This window comes from Phaethon aethereus (genome assembly GCF_964289735.1).
Source record: "Phaethon aethereus genome assembly, chromosome: 7".
In the NCBI taxonomy this organism is placed as follows: domain Eukaryota; kingdom Metazoa; phylum Chordata; class Aves; order Phaethontiformes; family Phaethontidae; genus Phaethon; species Phaethon aethereus.
Window position 1 is genome coordinate 25675393 of NC_138583.1, and position 18755 is coordinate 25694147.

At 64.5% G+C, this 18755-nt stretch overlaps 4 protein-coding genes across 4 annotated transcripts; 1 reads left to right on the forward strand and 3 right to left on the reverse strand.

The window, feature by feature from the left end:
• Positions 1-1473: 1473 nt before the first annotated feature.
• On the reverse strand, positions 1474-7585 carry PI4K2A (phosphatidylinositol 4-kinase type 2 alpha; the record flags this gene model as incomplete). The annotated part of the gene is made up of 9 exons (XM_082002470.1): positions 1474-1635; positions 1772-1831; positions 2138-2271; positions 2534-2633; positions 3053-3114; positions 3728-3881; positions 3966-4097; positions 4357-4557; positions 7181-7585. 9 exons carry the CDS (start codon positions 7583-7585, stop codon positions 1474-1476), a joined length of 1410 nt encoding a protein of 469 aa, XP_081858596.1.
• A 2190-nt stretch (positions 7586-9775) lies between these two features.
• Positions 9776-10700, forward strand: MORN4 (MORN repeat containing 4; the record flags this gene model as incomplete). The annotated part of the gene is made up of 4 exons (XM_082001893.1): positions 9776-9944; positions 10077-10191; positions 10276-10385; positions 10552-10700. The coding sequence occupies 4 exons, from the start codon at positions 9776-9778 to the stop codon at positions 10698-10700; spliced, it is 543 nt and encodes a 180-aa protein (XP_081858019.1).
• Positions 10701-12181: 1481 nt separating this feature from the next.
• HOGA1 (4-hydroxy-2-oxoglutarate aldolase 1) lies at positions 12182-15007 on the reverse strand (the record flags this gene model as incomplete). The annotated part of the gene is made up of 7 exons (XM_082002030.1): positions 12182-12331; positions 12842-12975; positions 13145-13241; positions 13445-13579; positions 13693-13820; positions 13897-14025; positions 14779-15007. The coding sequence occupies 7 exons, from the start codon at positions 15005-15007 to the stop codon at positions 12182-12184; spliced, it is 1002 nt and encodes a 333-aa protein (XP_081858156.1).
• Positions 15008-15823: 816 nt separating this feature from the next.
• Positions 15824-18413, reverse strand: ANKRD2 (ankyrin repeat domain 2; the record flags this gene model as incomplete). The annotated part of the gene is made up of 9 exons (XM_082002065.1): positions 15824-16029; positions 16118-16216; positions 16490-16588; positions 16745-16843; positions 17055-17153; positions 17312-17419; positions 17608-17769; positions 17849-17959; positions 18342-18413. 9 exons carry the CDS (start codon positions 18411-18413, stop codon positions 15925-15927), a joined length of 954 nt encoding a protein of 317 aa, XP_081858191.1. The 3' UTR covers positions 15824-15924.
• Positions 18414-18755: the final 342 nt, after the last annotated feature.

Genomic DNA, 18755 nt, shown 5'->3' on the forward strand with positions numbered 1-18755 from the left:
TGGTGTACAAGGTTCGGTGCACTGGGAACAGCCCCAACCAGCTCTAAGGTGCTGTGGAGACACGGAGGCAGCCAGCTGAACGGCAGCTCTGTTATTCAGACGGTTGCATGGTTTAAATACATTACATACATTTCTACAGTGCATTAGAACAATACATTTTGGATCAGTCAGAGATGCAGCTGGGCCTGGCCAGGGAACTGGGGGTCTTACTGCTGCCCACCCCAGTGCCAAGCCCCCTCCCTGCACAGGAGGCCACGGCGCTGCTCTCCCCTCCCAGGCTCAAGCAGCAGAGCCCAAACCCACCTTCACACCCTCTCCCCCCCGCCCCCCGAGACAGGCTAACAGGACAGTGAGACCCAACACTGGCTTCCCCCAGCAGCAGGAGAAGCCGCAGCTCAAGGCAAGCAGATGCAGGCAGCAGCCCTGTACCGTTTCATATGACACAAGCTCAGAAGCTTCTGGTGAGAGAGGGGCTCGCTGCCTCACCCACCCACCGCAGGCCTGTGAGATTGTCAGCACTGGGGCAGCCAGGAGCCCCCCGTGCTCCCATCATGCCTCCCCTCGGCCCCTCTCCAGCAGCCCCCTGCCCCTTGCGGGGGCCCTTGGCACAGGCAAGGCTGGCACCCACTAGGCTGCACAGCAGCCAGGGAGCTCACTGGGAGCAGGGGCAGAAGCCAAGCAAGAGCAGCTGCAGAGACCTGGCAGGAGGATGGACTGGGGCAGCAGAGGGGAGAGGGAGCTCACATCCACCCTCAGCCCCTTCCAGCTGGGGGGGTTTGCTCCAAGCTACAGCTCCTCCTAGAGCTGCCTGCTCTTCACAAGGACAAGCCAGCACCTCTTTCCCCTTGGTGTCTAACCGCACCCAAGCCAGCCCTGTGAGTTGTCCCTCATGTGTCCCCTCCTCGAGCCCCCAGCCAGAGAACAGCCGTTCATTGCGGTCCCTGCTGCGCCAGCAGGCAGCAGGAACTCCCCCTGAGGAAAGCAGTGTGCACGGGGTTGGGGCAGAGGAGGGAGAACAGAGCACAGCACAGCACACCCTCGGGGAAAGGGAGGGGGTATAACCCGCTACAGGCCTTCCCGGCATGGCAGGGAAGAAAAGGGCCAGTGGCTGTAAAGGGCTGGACGGATCCTGGCCTGGGCGGCCTGCTCATCCCAACCCCAAGCAGGGGTGCTCAGAACCACATGCAGGCCAAAGAAGGGAGGCAGGGGCAGGGTCCCAGCCACACCATGGCTCCCCGCGGATTCCCACACCTCCCCCTGGGCTCTGCCCCAGGCAGGGCACGGAGCCCCGATGGAGCTGGGGAGGGAGCGTGCCTGACCTGCCTGGCTCCTCCCGTTCAGCTGCAGGTTCCTCCAGCCACACCTGCTTGCTCCACCCAGGCGGTTGAGTCCTGGCCACAGGAGCCAGCAGTGGCCCAGCTCCTGTCGCAGTGCTAGTCCAAGGTGGCCAAGCCCTTCCCGTGGCTCCCACAGCTACCACCAGGAGAAGAAAGGCTTCCGGCTCTGGAAGCTCTGCGTGTAGGACTCACTAGTGGTGCGCTGGTGGGAACGTGCAGTTTCCACAATCACAGGGGGCATCTGAACCAGGTGCAGGGGGCTCTTCCCGTCTTTCAGCGCCTGAGTCAGGTTCAGGATCTGTATGGCACAACAGAGCAATGCCTGAGCTGCCCTGCCGGAGCAACAGCGAGTATCCGCCTCATCAGCCTTTCTGCAGCACAGGCAGGACAAGGTTCTGTGCCTCACCCATCTGCCTTCCCTACACACAACTTACCTGGCCTCTCATGACAGCAATCTGCTTGTGAAACTGTCCCCTGTCAAAGCCGGGATCTTTCTACAAGAGAGAAAGCAGAGAACATAGTGGGATCCACCTGCTGCCCCAGATTGCAAGAGATGCCTATTCCCCAAGCAAGCCTGCCTCTCCTCCTGTCCCATGGGTTTCCTGCTTCTCCCCACACTGAATCTTCAGCTCCCAGCAGAGGGATAACCCTGCTATGCCTCAGCCCAGAAACACTGTCAGGAGCTTGGCCACCTTTCTGTCCCCTGCAGCCTTGAGCTGCATGGGCTCAGCATGCAGCTCCCCAACACCACCCATGCTTTTCTTCCTCCCAAGCCACCCTCACCCACCCCCTCAGCTCACCTTGAAGAGCTCATACAGATCTTCCTCCAGGTCCTTGACAAAGTTGGGGTCTGAGATCTTGGGAAGGATCAGGTCCTTGATCTCCTGTGAAAAGGGGATTTTGGCCTGGGGCAGCCATGCCCAGTAGAATGGATCTGTGGGAGGAAGCAGGAGATATTAGAGCTGGGGAAGGCAAAGGATGGTGCTACATGCCCCTGGGTGCCAGGTCAGCTGTGTCTAGGACACAGGGTCCAGCACCCGCTTCCTGCAGCCTCTGCTGAGGCAGAGCTTCCCATGAACCCAGAAGGTTTGCAGAGGGACAGCACTAGCCCCCTCCTCTCCACCCCCTGAGAAGGATGCCCGAGTACAGAGTTGTATGGCTTGCCAGGGCGCCCTGGCACAGCCTGAGGGACTCACATGCTCTCCAGGAGTCCGGGTGTTTCAAGGGAAAGGCCAAACCGTTGTCTATAGCAGCCAACTTGATGATGGGCTCCTTCACCACCACCCAGTCGCTGTCCTGGAAGGAAGCCAAGCATGTCACGAGGAGGCGCCCCCAGCAAGAACAGTCCCTCTCCCACTCCCTGCAGCCCTGATACCACAGACGCACAGCAGCCTCTCGCCCATTGCATGGCCCCTTGCCCACAGGGAAACATTGTCTGCTTCTGGTGGGAGGGACACAAAGCTGCTTCCCCACTCCAGGACTCACCCCAAGGATGCACAGGTCCAGCAACACCAATTTCCCACACAGAGCCCAGCTGCATCCCCACAAAGTCCCACTAGGCCACAAACCACCAACGCAGAGGGTGACAAAAGGCCCAGGAGACAGAGTCAAGCCTCTGCACACCTGGAAACCCAAGCCAGCTGGGAAACTCCCAGCCCTCCTGCCAAGCAGGCAGCTTGCAGGAGCAGAGCCCCTGCCGAGGAAGAGCTGCTCACCCGCACACCCGCGCTGTCCAGGGGACAGTCGTACTTGATGAGCCAGTTGTCATTGCCCCGATCTGCAGGGAGATAAAACCAGCTGTGTCAGCACCAGGGCCTGCCTGTACCATGCTGGGCAGATTACTTCTCCTCCAACCCAGAAGTAAGACAGACCAGTTTTAAGCCCAACCTCTACGCCATAACCCTTGAGCTTGCTGCAGGCCTGGCAAGCCACATCAACCCCCACACAACCAGCCCTGGAGACTGGAGAGGTCCACATAACCCCAGCTTGAAAGAGAAAACTCAGCCTGCAAGCCCCAGAGTGCCACCCTGACCCCTTCCAGCCTGGCAGGAACTCAGAAGCCCAGCATGAGACAGGATATAGGGGCACAGTCAGGTGCTGGATCTCTGGATGTCCCCAGATCCTCGCAGATGGCAAACTTTCACCCCAGCATCCTGGTGGATCCACAGCTCCCAGAACACAGGCCAGCAACCAGATCACGGCCATGGTGGTGGGCAGCCACAGCAGCTGCACTCTACCCAGAGGCAGCTGCCACCTGGCAGCAACCCAATGGTGTTGAGAGGAGTTTTGGGTGCCAGGAACAGATGCCAAGCCCCTGCCTGCCCCCACTTTCTCCAGCTGGCAGGACATGAAGAAGCAGGCAGTGTCCCACATCAGGCAGCCAGCCCTACCTGTGTTCCTGATGATGTAGTCCAGCACGACCAACCGCTCAAACTGCAGCAGCAGCTGCCGGTTGGTGTTCTCCGGGAGTGGCTCGGCTTCAAACCGCCGCAGCCAGTAGTCAGCATCCTTGTAGCCTTCCACAAAGAGCTGGAAAGAGCCCACCTGAAGCAAGGAGAGGCTGCGTTACAGGAGGCCGCAAAGGATGGAGGAGCAGCAACAGGCAGGTGCGGAGGCCGGCAGCCCTACCTTGGGCGGCAGACCAATGCGGTTGAAACGCTGGCCAACTTTCGGCACTTTCTCCAGGGCCAGCCTCTTTCCTCGGGACTTCACCCTGTCGATGGCACTGTAATTAAAGGTCTCACTGGCCAGATACACCACCTGGGGGGACAGGAACAGAGATGTCAGCAGGGGCACCTGGCAACTGTCACAGGACTGGCTGATAAAACCAAGACACAGCATTTCCCACGGCTCTGCCCAGCACAAGGATTCCCACATCTTGAGCAGGAGCAGTCCTGGTCCAGAGCTCTCAACACAACACCTCCGAGGTCAGCAGTGCCACCAGACAAAGCGCAAGCAAAGCTGTGCGGAAGCACACAAAAGCCTCCCCAGGGCAAGATGCCAGCAGCTGTCCCCTCACCTTCGTGCGGGGAACAATGTTGAGTTCCAGTTTCTGGTCCACCAGGCTGGCGCCTGCCTCCGACAGGTAGCCCTGGTTGAGGACAAGGCAGTCTCTCCCAAAGCAGCATGGGCAGCACAACTTCTGCAGCCACTTGGTCCACTTGGGGTTCAGCTGCCCATATGGCTCCTCATTCTTGGGCTTGAAGACACCGATGATTTTCTGTAAGCGGGAGAGACGAGTGCTGACTCAAGGCAGAGTCAGGACACTCCCCCCTGAGTCAGCCCACAGTGGGGACACTCAGGAACGGGCCCAGAATAGCCCCTCGCCTGGGCAATTACCAGCCCCTGGGACCAGGAAGACCTCACAACTCCCAGGAGGGAGGCAGGCAGGGGCTGGGACAAACCCTTCCCCAGCCAGTGCCTTCATACCCAACACACATGCCTGGAAACAACCCTCCTTGTCCCAAAAGACACCAGTGATGATGCTGTCCCCTGGTAAACATCCCAGTCCCACCTCAGTGACCTTTGGATGGCTGGGGAGAGCTACTGCTCACCACTGCTCATTATGTCCACACAGGGGAGGGAGTGGGATAGCAATCCCTGCCCTGGCTCCAAAATCCATTGAATGGAGCTGATCTCAAACTGACCAGAGGAAATGGGACCAGAACAGCCAAGGAGCTGGAGGACCCCTGAGGAGCCCACAGCTCTCTGCTGGGGGGCCCAGCTAGAGGCAGCAGATGGGCTGGCTCTCTGGGTACACTGAAGGCAAGAGGGCACAGGCAGTTCCAAACTGGCCACCAGCTGGTGCCAGCAGCAGCCCCAGGCCCTCAATCCAGCCTCACACACATCAACCCAGCAGTGGGGACAGCAGCACAGGTACCCCACTGCTGCAGAGGGCACAGAAACCTCATGCGAGGTGCTGCACTGTCACCAAGCCACACAGCTGAGACAAGGGCCAGGGCAGGAGCAGGGCCACCTGCTCCCCTGAGAGCCAGGTATCCCTGGAGAGCTGCGCAGCAGCTCTGGGCTGGCAGCCCCTGCTCTGGGGTGACTCCTGGTCATGCATATGACCAGCCCTCCTCCCCACAGCTGGTGCCAACCCTGGCCTGAGTGGGTGGCACTTCCCCAAGCTGAGCTCCTGCCACAACATGAGTTGACATGAGTCCCAGCACCTCAGCAGGGGACCCCAGTGCAATCCTAGTCTGGCAGGAGCCAGCAGCCAGCCCAGGGCAGGCAGGAGCAAGGTTTTGTCCACCAGGAAGAGAAAGAGGAAGGGTTTGAGGGAGCAGGACCGCTTCACCCACCCCCGGATGACATGGGGGAGGCCACTTCCCCTGAGCAGGCAGGAAGGCAATCCCCTCATCAGCCCCACGTGAAGGCACATGACTGCCACCATGTCCTTGGATATGAGCCTGCAAGAGGCTTGTCAGGAGCTCTGGCAGCATGGGGCCCTGTGCTCTGTGGAGCCAGTCCAAAGGAGCAAGGCCCAGCCAGGCAGGGACAGTGTGGAAGCGGAGGCCAGAGGCCTGGCAGCAGAGTGTCCCCTTCCAGACAGACCCGTGCTGGGACCAGCCCTGGCAGGGAACACAGGCCTGCCTGGTGCCAGCAGCAAGACAAAAGGAGCCATGCCAGCCCAGAGGCACAGCCAGCAGTTGGGGTAACAACAACCACCAGGGCTGGGGAAGCATATACCAGCTGGGACAGCTCGGGTCCCCACAGCCCAGAGGGAAGCAGACACAAGTTTTTCCCCCAATGCCCTCACTCGCTGCCTGCAACAGCAGCATGCTGCACTCTCTCCCATGCCAGCAGCAGGGAGGGTTTGGTGATCCTAGGAAGCAGCCACAGAAACCAGACACACACCACATTTGCTGACAGCAGAGGAGTCCAGTGGACCTGTCAGGTGACACAGCCAGAAGTACACAGACTGGCTCCTCACATGCATCCTCCATCAGCCCTCTTCTACAGCCAGGCAGCCTCTGCCCTGCCACCCCCAGGCAGCTCATCCAGCTGCCCACCCCAGCAACACCACAACTCATACTGGGCAACAGGAGGGAGCAGGAAGGCAGCAGAGCTGTGGCAAGAGGAATTGTGTATTGCCCCACAGCCCACCAGCTCAGCTGGGACCTGCCTGCCACAGCTCCCAGGAGCCAGGCTCCAGCTGGGGTAGGAAAACTAGGGCACACCAGAGGCAAATGAGCCCAGCCCTGCTTCCCAGGAAGCATCCCGGCACACACGTGGCCAGGGAGTCACAGGAAGCAGCAACAGCTCAAGTAATTGGGCTAGGCGCTGCGGGTCACAAGACAAGCCGCCCTGTGCTGCACACACATCCAGTCAGTGGCATGGAGACAGCTGCCACACAGCTGACCAGTTCTATAGGGGACCAGCTATATGTTGAAGACTTTGCCTTGATTATATCACCTGCGCAGCCACAGAGGAGACATCTCACTTCAGTCTCACAGGCCAAAAACCAGCTCAGCTTTCAGAGTCGCAGCCCTAGGGCTGAAGTCACCATGGTCAGGAGATGCTGATGCACAGGCCTGGGCGAGAGGGCAACCCTTCCTCTTTGGGCCCGAAAGCCACAGAAGAGGCTGAAGCAGCAACTGGACACAACTGCCTCTCACTCTTGCTGCTGGTCCCATCGCACTTCTCCCAGGGAAGCCCAGGGCAGGCGGCTCAAGACACTCCGACCAGCCCCCCAAGGCCTGTCACCCCCGGGCCTGCACCACCAGCACCCCCGGGAGCGCCCTCCGCCCTGCCAGCGCCGCTCAGCCCACAAGCCTCGGGGGCCACGGGGAGCGGCCGGCCACCCCCGGGGCAGGCACACGGGGCCGGGGCCGGCTCACCCCCTGCGGGTCCTTGACGAAGTAGCTGCCGCTGGAGCCCTGCGAGATGCGCTCCGGGAAGATGCCGCGCTCGCTGGCCAGCTCGGCCCGCCGCACCACCTCGGCAAACTCGGGGTCCTCGGGGAAGTCGTTACGCTCCCGCTGCGCCGCCGCCTGGGCCTGAGCCTGCGCGGCCGCCTGGGCCTGCGCCTGAGCCTGCGCCGCCGCCGCCGCCGGGCCCCGCGCCCCGCGCTCCAACAGCGGCTGCCGCTCGCGGTCGCGGCCGCCGGGAGAGCCAGGAGGGGAAGGCGGCGGCGGCGGCGGCGGGGGGGCGGCGGGCGGGAGGGCGCGTACGGCGCCCCCCGGCAGCCCGTAGTCGGGGGCCTGCGCCCGCTCCGGCGACACCAGCGGGCTCGTCTCGTCCATCGCGCCCTCCCGGCCCCGCCGCGCCGCCCGCGCCCGCCGCTTCCGCTCGCGTCACCGGGCCGCCACGCCCCATTGGCTGCTCCGCCCCCGTCACGCCATGCCTACACCGGGCGTTGCCGTGGGAACCGCGCCCGCGGCGGGGGTGGCTGCGTCTGTGGTGCCGGATATGTCGGGCCTGGAGGCTCCCACGCCTCGCACCGCCTGTCTGTGGGGCCCGTGGGGCGTCCGCCGGCCGCACATCACCGCCGTGGGAGCTGGCGACAGTGCCCCAGACAAAGATGGCCGCTGGGGAGCTGCAGCGCCCTCTGCTGCCCTTCGCAAAGATGGCGGCAGGGCGGGGGCGCTGCCCCTCTGCCGACACGCCCGGGGAGTGGAACCCCTTGCCCTACACAAAGATGGAGGCTGGCGAGGGCGTGCTACGAAGCTGACCAATGAGCAGCCGCGTTGCTAGCGGTTGCCGTGGAGACAGCCAATGGCGGGTGGGGATGGACGCTGGCGGCGTGTCACTGCCCGGCGGGGCGGGGGGTGCCAGGGGAGGTGGCTGTGCCACCGCCCCTCGGCGGGACCCCGGTGGGGAGCGGTGCGGGCGGTGAGCGCGGAGCCAGGTGAGCGCGGGCCGCGGGTCCCTGCGCCGCCCGGCCCGTCCGCACCGCGCCTGAGCAGGGCAACGGACCTGTGGGCCTCGCCACGGGTGTCCTGGTGGGGCGTGCGTGCAACTGCCCGTGGATGCACGGACCCGATGGGGTGTGCATGCAGTGCCCGTGGGTGCATCAGCTGTGGGTGCATGGCCACGGTGGGGCATTGAGACAGCGGGGTGTGCATGCATTGGCCATGGGTGCAATCACCACCTCTGGGCACACTACCTAGAGGTGGGGCGTGCATGTGTCTCCCGTGGGTGTGTGGCCCGGGCTGATCGTGGGCTCAGAGTGGAGGTGTGCACGGCTCAGGCTGTGCTGCATGCGTCGCCCCTGCTTGCTGTGGGCACTGTGCATGTGGGGCTCTGGTGTGTGTGGGCGCCAGTGGGGGGACAACCAGCTGCTGGGCAGGCTCTGGGTTGCTGACAGGGCAAATGCTGCCCGTCCTCGGGATGAAGTTGCAGGTCCAGGCACAGGCCGTGCTGGTGGAGGGAGCCCTCCCCTGCAGCAGGTGTTAACAGTCCCCGGCAGCACCCTCTCCTCCTGGCACTGCTGGAGCCGTCCCCAGAGGTGCTGGGCCGGCTGCAGGCTGGGGAGCCGGCGCTGAGCTCCTGGTCTCTGCCATCAGCAGAGAGCAGTGTTCAGTCGCTGCTCGGCTTGGCTGGGGGCCATTTCTCCTCTGGACACAAAGCCCCTGCAAGTTCCCTCTGTGCTTCCGGGCGCCACATCCGGCTGGTTAGCATGGCACAGCACTCGTCTCTCCAGGGACGCGCAGCCCGGTGTGAGCAGGGGTACATATCCCCTTTGGAAGTGGGGAGACCCTTCCCATCACAGGCCCTGCCTGAGCCGCACCGGGAGCCGCTGGAGAGGTGGCGCCCAGCCCACCTGCGGGGCTGTCTCCATGCTGGCGCCTTCCCTGTGTGCTGGGGAGAGCTGTGCTGCCTGGGAGCGGCTCTGGGGGTGTGCCAGGCTCGGGGGGCTGCTTGCTGTCAGCAGGCAGGTTTGAAAACCCTTGGTAGCTGAGCAAGGCACTGCAGCCCCAGGGTCCTCTCTCTGCTGTCCCTGTAGGAGGAGCGGCCACTCCATCCCCAGAGGGTGAGCCAGGTCTGCCCATCCTTGATGCTGGAGCTGGAAACCCCACAAGCTCTCTGCTCCCTCCCCTGAATAGCCGGCACCAAGCACAACCCAGCAAACATCTCCTCTTCAAAATGTCTGTTTCCTCCTGGGACTGCCCTAGCAGAGCTGAGGGCAGCCCTTGGTCTGAGCCTGCCATGGTGCAGGACCCCTCGGGTCCTGCCAGGGAGCTGTGCCGGAGCCAGACAGCTCCTGCCATGCTCCTCTTCCTGCCACTTGCTCGTGTTTTACGGGCTTGTGACCCCCGTGGGCTTACATCACCCTAAACCCTGCAGTGGGGTGGGCAGCAACCCGAACCTGTTGGCTGGAGTTTCAGAGGCAGGGCAGGGTGGCCATGCTCCTGGGGTCACCTCCTCATCTACGGCGTGCCCCAGCAGAGCTGTTCCTGGGGCAGACATGTGCCTCTCTGCGAGCCAAGGGGATGCGAGGGCTCTGGGTAAGCCTGGCTGCTCCCCCCGCCCAGCAGCTGCCCTCCGTGCCTCTCCCTGCCAGCTCTTGCCCTGTGCTGCTGGAGGCTGTCACCATGACCCTCACCAAAGGCTCCTTCACCTACTCCAATGGGGAGGAGTACCGCGGCGAGTGGAAGGAAGGTGAGATGGGGCGGGAGGGGACGGTGCTGCCTGCACTGGAGGCCAAGCAGCCCCTGCATTCCTGCCCAGCACCATGCTGGGACAGTCCCTGCCTCTGTCCGTTCAGCGCTCACCGTTTCCGTCCTCGCCTAGGTCGCAGGCACGGCGTTGGGCAGCTGACATTTGCCGACGGCACCGCTTATGTGGGGCACTTTGAGAACGGGCTCTTCCACGGCTGCGGCGTGCTCACCTTCTCCGACGGCTCCAGGTGAGCCTGGCATTCCTGTGTACTCCCCCAGGGCATCCCCACATGCCCTGGGGAGCTGCTGCCTCAGGAGCTGCTCCCGCACAGGTACGAGGGGGAGTTTGTGCAGGGCAAGTTCAACGGCGTTGGTGTCTTCACCCGTTGTGACAACATGACCTTTGAGGGCGAGTTCAAAGGCGGGCGCGTGTATGGCTTCGGTGAGTGCTCGGCAGCACAGTGTGGCAGCCACAGCCCTGCGCAGCCCCAGCTCAGCATGGCCCCTTCCAGCATCTCCTGCTCCATCCCTCCAGCCCTGGCACAGGTGCTGGTGGGTGCTGCTCCCTGCCCCATCACTCCCGGACCTTCCCTCCCTCCCTTCCCTAGGTCTCCTGACCTTCCCCGACGGCTCCCATGGAGTGCCCCGCAACGAGGGCTTCTTCGAGAACAACAAGCTGCTGCGCCGGGAGAAGTGCCCAGCTGTTATCCAGAGGGCCCAGAGTGCCTCCAAGTCTGCCCACAACCTGACAGCATGACGGTGCCCCACATCCCCTCCCACCATGGTGGGGACCCCCCCACCAGGCACTGGCTGGCCCCACCATGCCCGGAGCAGGGATGCAGCGCTGCTGTGTGGCCCCCCTGCCCTCCGCTCGCCGGCTGCCCAGCCTTGGTGGGGTCCTCACCAAGCCCCCCTGCTGAACTCCCCACCAATGGGGGGGACAGGGCCCCCTGTTCTCCACCCAAGTGCCCCAGCATGGCCATGGTGCCTTCTCTCTCTGGCTGTAGCCCTGGCACCCACCAGAGCAGCTGGAGCCCAGGCCCTCTACTCCCCCAGGAAGGCTGCAGGCCACCGGGGCCGCCAGCCCACCACAGGGGATAGAGTGGGGGTGTACAAGCTGGGGCTGGGCCCTGACCCCACTGCCAGGGTGCCTTGGCTGGGGGCTGCTGGCTGGACCCACAGAGGGGCAGCTCCTGGCCTGCCTTGCTACCCTGGTCCCGAGGCAGGGTGGGCACCCCAGGGAGCTGTGGCCTGCGCTCTCAGCTCTGGGTGACCAGCCATCCCCCTGTGTGCCCTGGACAGGATGACACTGTGCCTCCAAAGGACCTAGCCTGCCCTCGGGGCCAGCCGATGGTCTGTGTCCCCCTCATCCCTGTGCCAATCCAGCCTGCCCGCTGCCTTGGGGACATCTGCAGCAGCATCCCCACCAAGGGGCACCAGGGGATGCCCAGCCTGCCCTGTGTCTGCTGCGTGCTGGGGAGGGCAGGAGTGATGGCGAGCAAGGAGCAGGGTCAGTCGGAGCACAGGGCACCCCAGGGCACGAGCAGGGCTGTGTGGGGTGCCAGGGCTGGAGAAGGGGGCCTGGGCAGGGTGGGCAGGGATATGGGCACGGCGAGGGGGCAGGCAGGGTGGGCAGGATGTCTTGTGCCCCTGCATGCCTCCCTCATCTGTCCCCCATGTGTGCCCACCTTCACCCTCAATGTAGTCTGGCTGGCTGTGGCGCTGGGGTCCCGGCAGCCCTCACAGCCCAGCGGTGGGCTGCAAGGGCTGTGCACTCCCTGCTGGTCTCTGCCCGCTCCGGTCCCGTGCCTTGCCATGATCCTGCCTTGTGCTGCTGCCTGCACGGGCCTCAGCCAAGTAAAGCACGTTGCCAAATGCCCGGGCTGTGTGCTTTGTGTGGGGAGCAGGGACGGGGCGGGGGGCTGCTTGTGTGGGCAGGACTGCAAACACAGAGGCAGGGCAGCAGGTTTATTCCCGGCTCACGTCATGGGGATCCATCCTTTCTCAGGTGGGGACGGTGGGACCCTGAGGGAATGTCCAGGCCAGGGGACGCAAACCTGGCCAGGGGTGGTGGGTGTCCCCTCCACCCGCTCTGCCCAGGGCAGCCCTGTCCAGCAGGAAGGAGCGAGATGGGTCACTTTCTCCTGGCCACGTCCCAGTGTCCCCACCATGCCCCCAGCTCCCAGGGTCCCCACCTCCCGTGCCTTCCCAGTGCAGGAAGGGGCGAGTGGGGACCACTCACAACCATCCATTGGCGCTGAAGGTGTCCCTCAGCTCCTCAACCTGGGGGGGGCTCAATGGGGCCAGGGGTGCACGGCAGGGACCCCCATAGTAGCCGAACCACTCCATGGCCTTCTTCAGCCCTGGGATCCCAAACCGGCGGGTGACCTGCAGGAGGGAGGGCACGGGGGCTTGCTGGCTCCCGTGGGACAGGGTGGCATGCTCCGTGGGCTCCTGCACTGGCCCCACGTGGGGCTGCAGGGCTGGGCAGAGCGTGGGGTGGCTGCAGCCCTCCCATGAAGTGCCCACCATGGGGTGGAGGCACAGAGCACGGCCATGCAGGGGAGCATCCCTGTGGCGTGGCAGGCTCCTCATGGCAGGGCTGAGCCACCCTGCCATGGGGTGAGGACCCCAGGGAGGAGCAGCTCTTCCCCACATCGCTGCCTATAAATAGCCAGCAAGGCTCCCTTGGGGGGTCAGGCAGGTGCCTTCTGCCAGTGGACACACTGTTCCTGGCATGGCAGGGCTGGCATTTCCCACCCCGCTGACTCCAGCCTGGCTCGGCTCACCAGTGTGCTGTCCTGTCCCCCAGGGACCTCCATCCTTCGCCGCCCCCCAGCTCTGCCATGGCCTGGCACCCCCACCCCGCAGCATCCCAGGGGGGTGCTGCCCGCTCACCGCCATGTTGGGCTCAATGAGCCTGTGCTGCAGGTCGCGGGCCTCCTGCCAGCAGCCTTCGCGGCACAGGCGGTCCAGCTGGCATAGTGGGGTCCCCAGAACATTGGCGAGAGCGCAGACCCCCCCAGAGGCACCTGGGGACACCGGGGCACGTTGACAGCCCACTCAGCATGCCGTGCCCCAGCCAGCACCTCCTGGGCACCGCTGCCCCTTACCTGCTTCCCCCTGCCCGGCTGCCAATCCCTGCCAGTGCCCCCAGGGCAGCACCCCACACCCCAGCTGAGTGGGGGCAGCAGCACCTACCCAGGGCGTAGCTCGCCAGCAGGAAGCCAGCCGATCCCGCCAGCACCTGGAAATCCTCCTGCTGCGTCTTGTGGACCATCAGCCCCATGCGGGTAATCTGGGGAGAGATACGCTGTGCCCCAGGGTGGGCATCACCCCATCTCCCACCGTGGGGCTCATGCAGCATCCCTGGGGCGCAGGGAAGGGCTGCAAGTGCCATCCCCCCATTCCCAGCTCAGGGCCGCAAGTGCCATCCCCCCATTCCCAGCTCAGGGCCAGATTTGGTGGTAGCCAGCCCCAGGAAAGCCTTGCCCCACTCACGTCCCCACCGCTGTCCTTGATCCCGACAATGTTGGGGTGCTGAGCCAAGGCGAGGACAGCCTCCAGGGGCAGGTCCAGGCCGGTGTTGGCAGGGACGCTGTAGAGCACCACGGGGATAGGGGATGCATCGGCAACCTGTGGGCAGCCAGGCAGAGCTCAGCAGCTGGGGTGGGTCAGAGATGTGCAGGACGCACTCCCCATCCTGCTGCCACAACTGGGGCTGCCAGCGGGCACTGGGCATGGCTCACCTCCGTGTAGTGCTGGACCAGGGCAGCGCTGGTCATGGCCCCCCGGTAATAGCAGGGTGTCACAACCAGTGCCACGTCGGCCCCCGCCTCTGCCATGCTGACCGTCAGCTCAATGGTGGCCTGGGTGGCTGGGGAAGAGGCAGAGCGTTGAGGGATGGCCCAGGGGGGACGCATGGCCCACATGCTGCCCGCGCAGGCACTCACATTCACAGCCCGAGCCGGCCAGCAGCAGGCGGTCCCTGGGCAGAGCCCGGCGCACACAGCTCACCACCTCCAGCCGCTCGTGGGCTGCCAGGTAGGGGTACTCCCCGTTGGACCCCAGCACCACCAGCCCTGAAACGCAAGCATGGGGCAGGCAGGGCTCAGGCACAGGAGCAGGGTGCCCACAAGGTGGCCGTCCCCTTCCATACTCCATTCTCAGGTGAGCACCAAGCACCCAAAGCAGCCCAATGCCTGCATCCAGCAGCCCCCTTGGGCCGGGATGCTCCCACAGGTGCCCTGCAAAGCCCTGGGTTCCCCCACAAAGGGCACATGTGGGTATGTGCCCCGCAGATGACGGTGCCCGCCCTCACTGCACTGAGCACTGGCAGTGCCATCCCCTACCCAGGCACCCTCGTACACATGCCCTCTCCTGTCCCTGTCCCTACAGACAAGCAAGCCCTGGACTCACAGCCTACTCAGGAGCCTGCTCAGAGCACAGCCCTGCCACCCCCAGCCTCTTCCTGCAGCCCCTTCTCCCATCCTTCCATCCTGGGCAATCGATGGATATGCATCCCATGGCATGGCACCTGTGTGGGAGCACACAGGTGTGCAGAGGGTAGCTGCAAGCCTGTCGCTACTTGCGGAGTGTGCACAAAGACATGCACCGGCGTGTGGCAGGGCTGTGCAAGGACACGTGCGTCTGCCTGGGCTGCCTGGACGCTTGCTGTGCAAAGGGCCTCAGGTGGGTCACCCGAGGGGCTGCCAGACCTGGAGCAAAGTCCGGCTGGAGGCTGAGCAGGCTGCCTGCCTGCTGCCACAGAGGCCCTGCAGCTCCTGCCTCTGTGGTAGGAGCCTGCACGGAGAGGGGCAGCGAGCAGTGCTTACCTCGGAAGGGGATGCTGGCGTAGCGGTGGAGGTTCCTCTCCAGTTGGGCATAGTCCACCTCCTGCGTGAGCGAGAAGGGGGTGGCAAGGGGTGGAAAGATGCCCTCAAGGTCAAGTGTGTGCCCCGGTCCCGGAGGGGTGCTGAGCCCCCGGTGCTGCCAGGGGGCTGCCTGGCACAGAGCTGCCAGGGCGGGCCGGAGGGACGAGGTGAGGCAGGTGCTGAGCGACATGGTGGCTCAGTGCTGCTGCTAACTGTGCTGCCTGCCCCACCGAGGGGCTGTTAATGTTTGATGGGGCACGTGAGGGACCTGCGACCTGCCTGCGCAGACGACGTGGGGGGTGGTACCGGGTGAGCTCAGGGTGCTCGCCCTTGGCTCCAGGAGCTGGCTGCAGGAGCTCAGCACCCCTCCAGGTGAGCCTCAGCTGTGCTTTCCCTTCTGCTTGCCAGCCCTGGCAGCCGTCCCTCTGCCGCCCACGGGGCTGGGCTGCAGGGCCAGGGAGGGACCAGGCATTGCAGGGGGTCCCAGGGCTGTGGGCAGGGTTCTCTTGCTCTGGGTGTTGGTGTAGGGTCTCCTGTAAACAAATGAGTAGGAGCGTTTCTGGGTAGGGAGCAACAAGCGCCACGCTCAGCAGAAGGGACTCATCCTATGAAGGGGCCACCATGTCCCCCCAGGGATGGCTCCAGTGGGGAAGGCAGGAGAACAAGCAGCCATCCATCCCCGCAGAGTGGCTGCCCAGCAGGGGTACAACTACAGCTCCCCGGCACAAACCCAGCCTCCAGCACATCACAGCCCTGTGTTGAGCCACCCTTGCTGGAGTTTTCTTCCCTGACCTTGCCCATGTGGGACTCTGAAGCACTGTGAGCAACCAGGTCATCCCGCAGCAAGGAGTCCCATCCTTGAACCACTCGTGTCCTGGCCCCATGGTGTCACTGATGCCTGAGTCCCTGTGCTAGGAGACAAGGCATGTCTGTGCTGCCATTTAACCAGATAACCCAGTTCCCCAGCCCCATCATCCCTGGTGCAGGCTGCCCAGCCCCACAGACCCCTGGAACCAAACACTGCTCTTTGCTGGCTTTTATTGACATGAACAAGTTTTGGCTTGCTTCTCGGAGCCGAGCCTGGTCCCTGGTTCCTGCTCAGTGCTGTCATGCAGGGACCTCCATCTCCCCCTGCGGCTGCTCCTTGGTCTCCAGTGCCTGGCGCGTGTCCACCTGCCATTGCTGCACCAGGTCCGTCGGGGTCTTGCCAGCCTGCAAGAGCAGGCAGAGAGAGGCTGGGGCTGGGGTGGCATGATATGATGGGGCAGCAAATGGCCTGGGTGCTGCCCCCCCCAATCACCTGGTTCTTGGCCATCATGTCAGCCCCATGCAGGATCAGCATTTTGATGATCTTGTAGCGGCTGAGCCGTGTGGCATCGTGCAGTGCTGTGTCACCTTCCTGTGATAGATGCACCCTGGCTGGGGATTGTGGTCCAACTCTGGGGACAGGGACCCCCTGCCTGTCCCCAGCACTGCTCCCTGGTTCCCCACACACCCACCTCCCCATGGGGACAAGGGGGACAGTGCCCACCCCAGCCCTGACTGTGGCTGCTGACACACTGGGGCAGAGTCGTGCCCCGCTGCGGGTACTGGGAGCCCCCAGAGGGATCAGCCAAGGGAGGGTGGATCAGCATTTTCCCCCCAGTGCTGGCTATGTGGCTGTGGCACTCACCCTGTCTGGGGAGTTGATGTCCACCCCGCAGTGGATGAGGTGCTCCACAATGTCAAGGTGCCCAGTCCGGGTGGCCACATGGAGGGGGGTGCTGAGCAGCTTGGGGAGAGGGGAGATGGACACCAGAAGAGATGAGCACACACCCCTGCTAACCCAGCACAGGGCAAGCCCTGGTCCTCTGGGGCATGCCCATGCCCCTGGCACGGCGCCATGCCCCCGGCACAGCACCATGCCCCCGGGCTCTGCCCTGCACACCTTGTCCTTCAGGTTGAGGTCTGCCCCACGGTCCTGCAGCAGCTTGACAGCGTCCAGGTGCCCACCTCGGCAGGCCCAGTGCACGGCGGTGCAGTCCAGCTGCGTGCACAGAGCCATGTCATGGTGGGGAATACCCCCACCCCAGCTGGTCCCCGTGCCTGGGCTGAGCCCGCAGAGCCCTGCCCATGGCCACCTCGGCAGTGGGAACAGCACTGCCCTGCTGCGGGGGCCCCAACCCCAGTGTTGCTCTGGCTGCACTGTGCCCAGAGGCTCAGGCTGGCATGGAGACGGGGGCAGGATCTGCCCTCACCCGGTCCCTGAAGTCAACGGTGGCCCCGCTGTCCAGCAGCTTCTTCAGGATGTCCGTGTGTCCCTCCAGCGAGGAGCGGTGCAGTGCTGTGCGGTGGAACTGGGGGGAAGAAGTGCCGTGTTGGTGGCTGGATCCACCCCCCCAGCCCAGCCGTACGCCCAGCCCCATCCCGGGGTCCCAGCACCTGCCAGCAGGCACGGCAGGGCATGGCGGCAGGGCACAGGCCGGGGGCGGCCAGTGGCCGTGGGGGATGCTACCTCGTCACACGTGTCGGGGGGGCCACCATCTGCCAGAAACTTCTCAATCACCCGCATTTGGCCCTGGACTGCAGCTCGCAGGAAGATCTCCGGCTCCACAGGACCCTCCTGGTGGCAGGATGGGCTCAGGGCTGGGGCATTGCAGGGGCACAGGAGAGGGGACAATGTCGGGGTCCCCCCCCCCGCTTCCCCGGGGAGGTCCCCGGCTGGCAGAGTGACCCAGGGGCTGACCGATGGGCGCTCCAGCCCCTGTCCCAGCAGCACTCCACCCACACCCTGGGACCCCCCCAACATACAATCTCCAGGGGCTCAGGCAGCTCGGGGGGCTCAGGGGTGGCCGCCCGCTCCTCCCGGCGCTGCCGGCGCTGCTTGCGGAGCTCGATGAGGCGCTGGATGCTCCCCACATCAATGATCTCCCGCCGCAGGTCCACTGAGCTCTTCCGCACCCGTTCCTGGCCCTGGGGGGGACATGTAGCACCCCATTCGCCTTCATGCCCAGCTGTCCCCCAGTACCCCCCGCACCCTGACTCCCTTCACCTTGACGGCCTCGAGGCCCCGGTTCCTGGGGCCGCAGCGTTTCTCATCCTCCAGCTCGGGTGTGCTCATCCGCTCCACGGCCGGCAGCTCCCGCTCGCCATCCCTTTTGAGTCGCTGCTTGGACATGGGGCGGGGGCTGCATGGTCCTGGCTGGGCACAGAGCAGCCCCACCGCCTCCAGCCCCAGCCCAGCAGTGGAGGTGGCTCTGGGCACGGCTCATAGCTCGCCACTGCGGTGTCCGTCATGCCCACCAGCCCTCGGACTTATGCTTGCCCACCAGCCCTGCTTGGCAAGCCGGGCACCTGCCTGCTGCTCAGCCACAGCTTCCCGGTTGGGAGCCTGATGCCCCTGAGAGCCCTTGGTCACCTTGCTGCATCCCCCAGGGTGGCAGGGCCGGTGCCAGCCTCCCCGCACTTGAGTCCCTAAGGATGGACCCAGCGCAAGGCAGGTCCCCGCTGCAGCCCGGGCAGGTCCCCCTGCCCTATAGACCCACCTTCTCCTCCTCCTCCTCCTCCGCCAGCTTCTGCTCGATCAGCTCCTTGGCCCGTTGCACATCCAGCTCCATGTCTGCCTGCAGTGCACAGCCCCGTGCAGGATGCGGCCTCTCCTCCTCACCACCACGGGCAGAGAGTTCCCAGCCCTGGCTCCCCAGCGCTGCCGGCGGCTCTGCTGGCCACGGAGCTTTATGCTGCCGGCCCCTCCGTCCCGCAGCCCAAGGGCACCAACAGCTGTGGCTGCTCCACATGACTGGGGCAGCTTTGCCATGAGCTCACCCTCCTGCTTTCTGGTGGCCCTGGATCACCTCCCTGGCCCCACACCCTCTTAAAGAGACCAATGGCCCCCCCACAGGCTGTCTGGGACCCCCATGTTGGGTGCAGGGAGCTGGGGCGCACAGAGTCCATGGCAG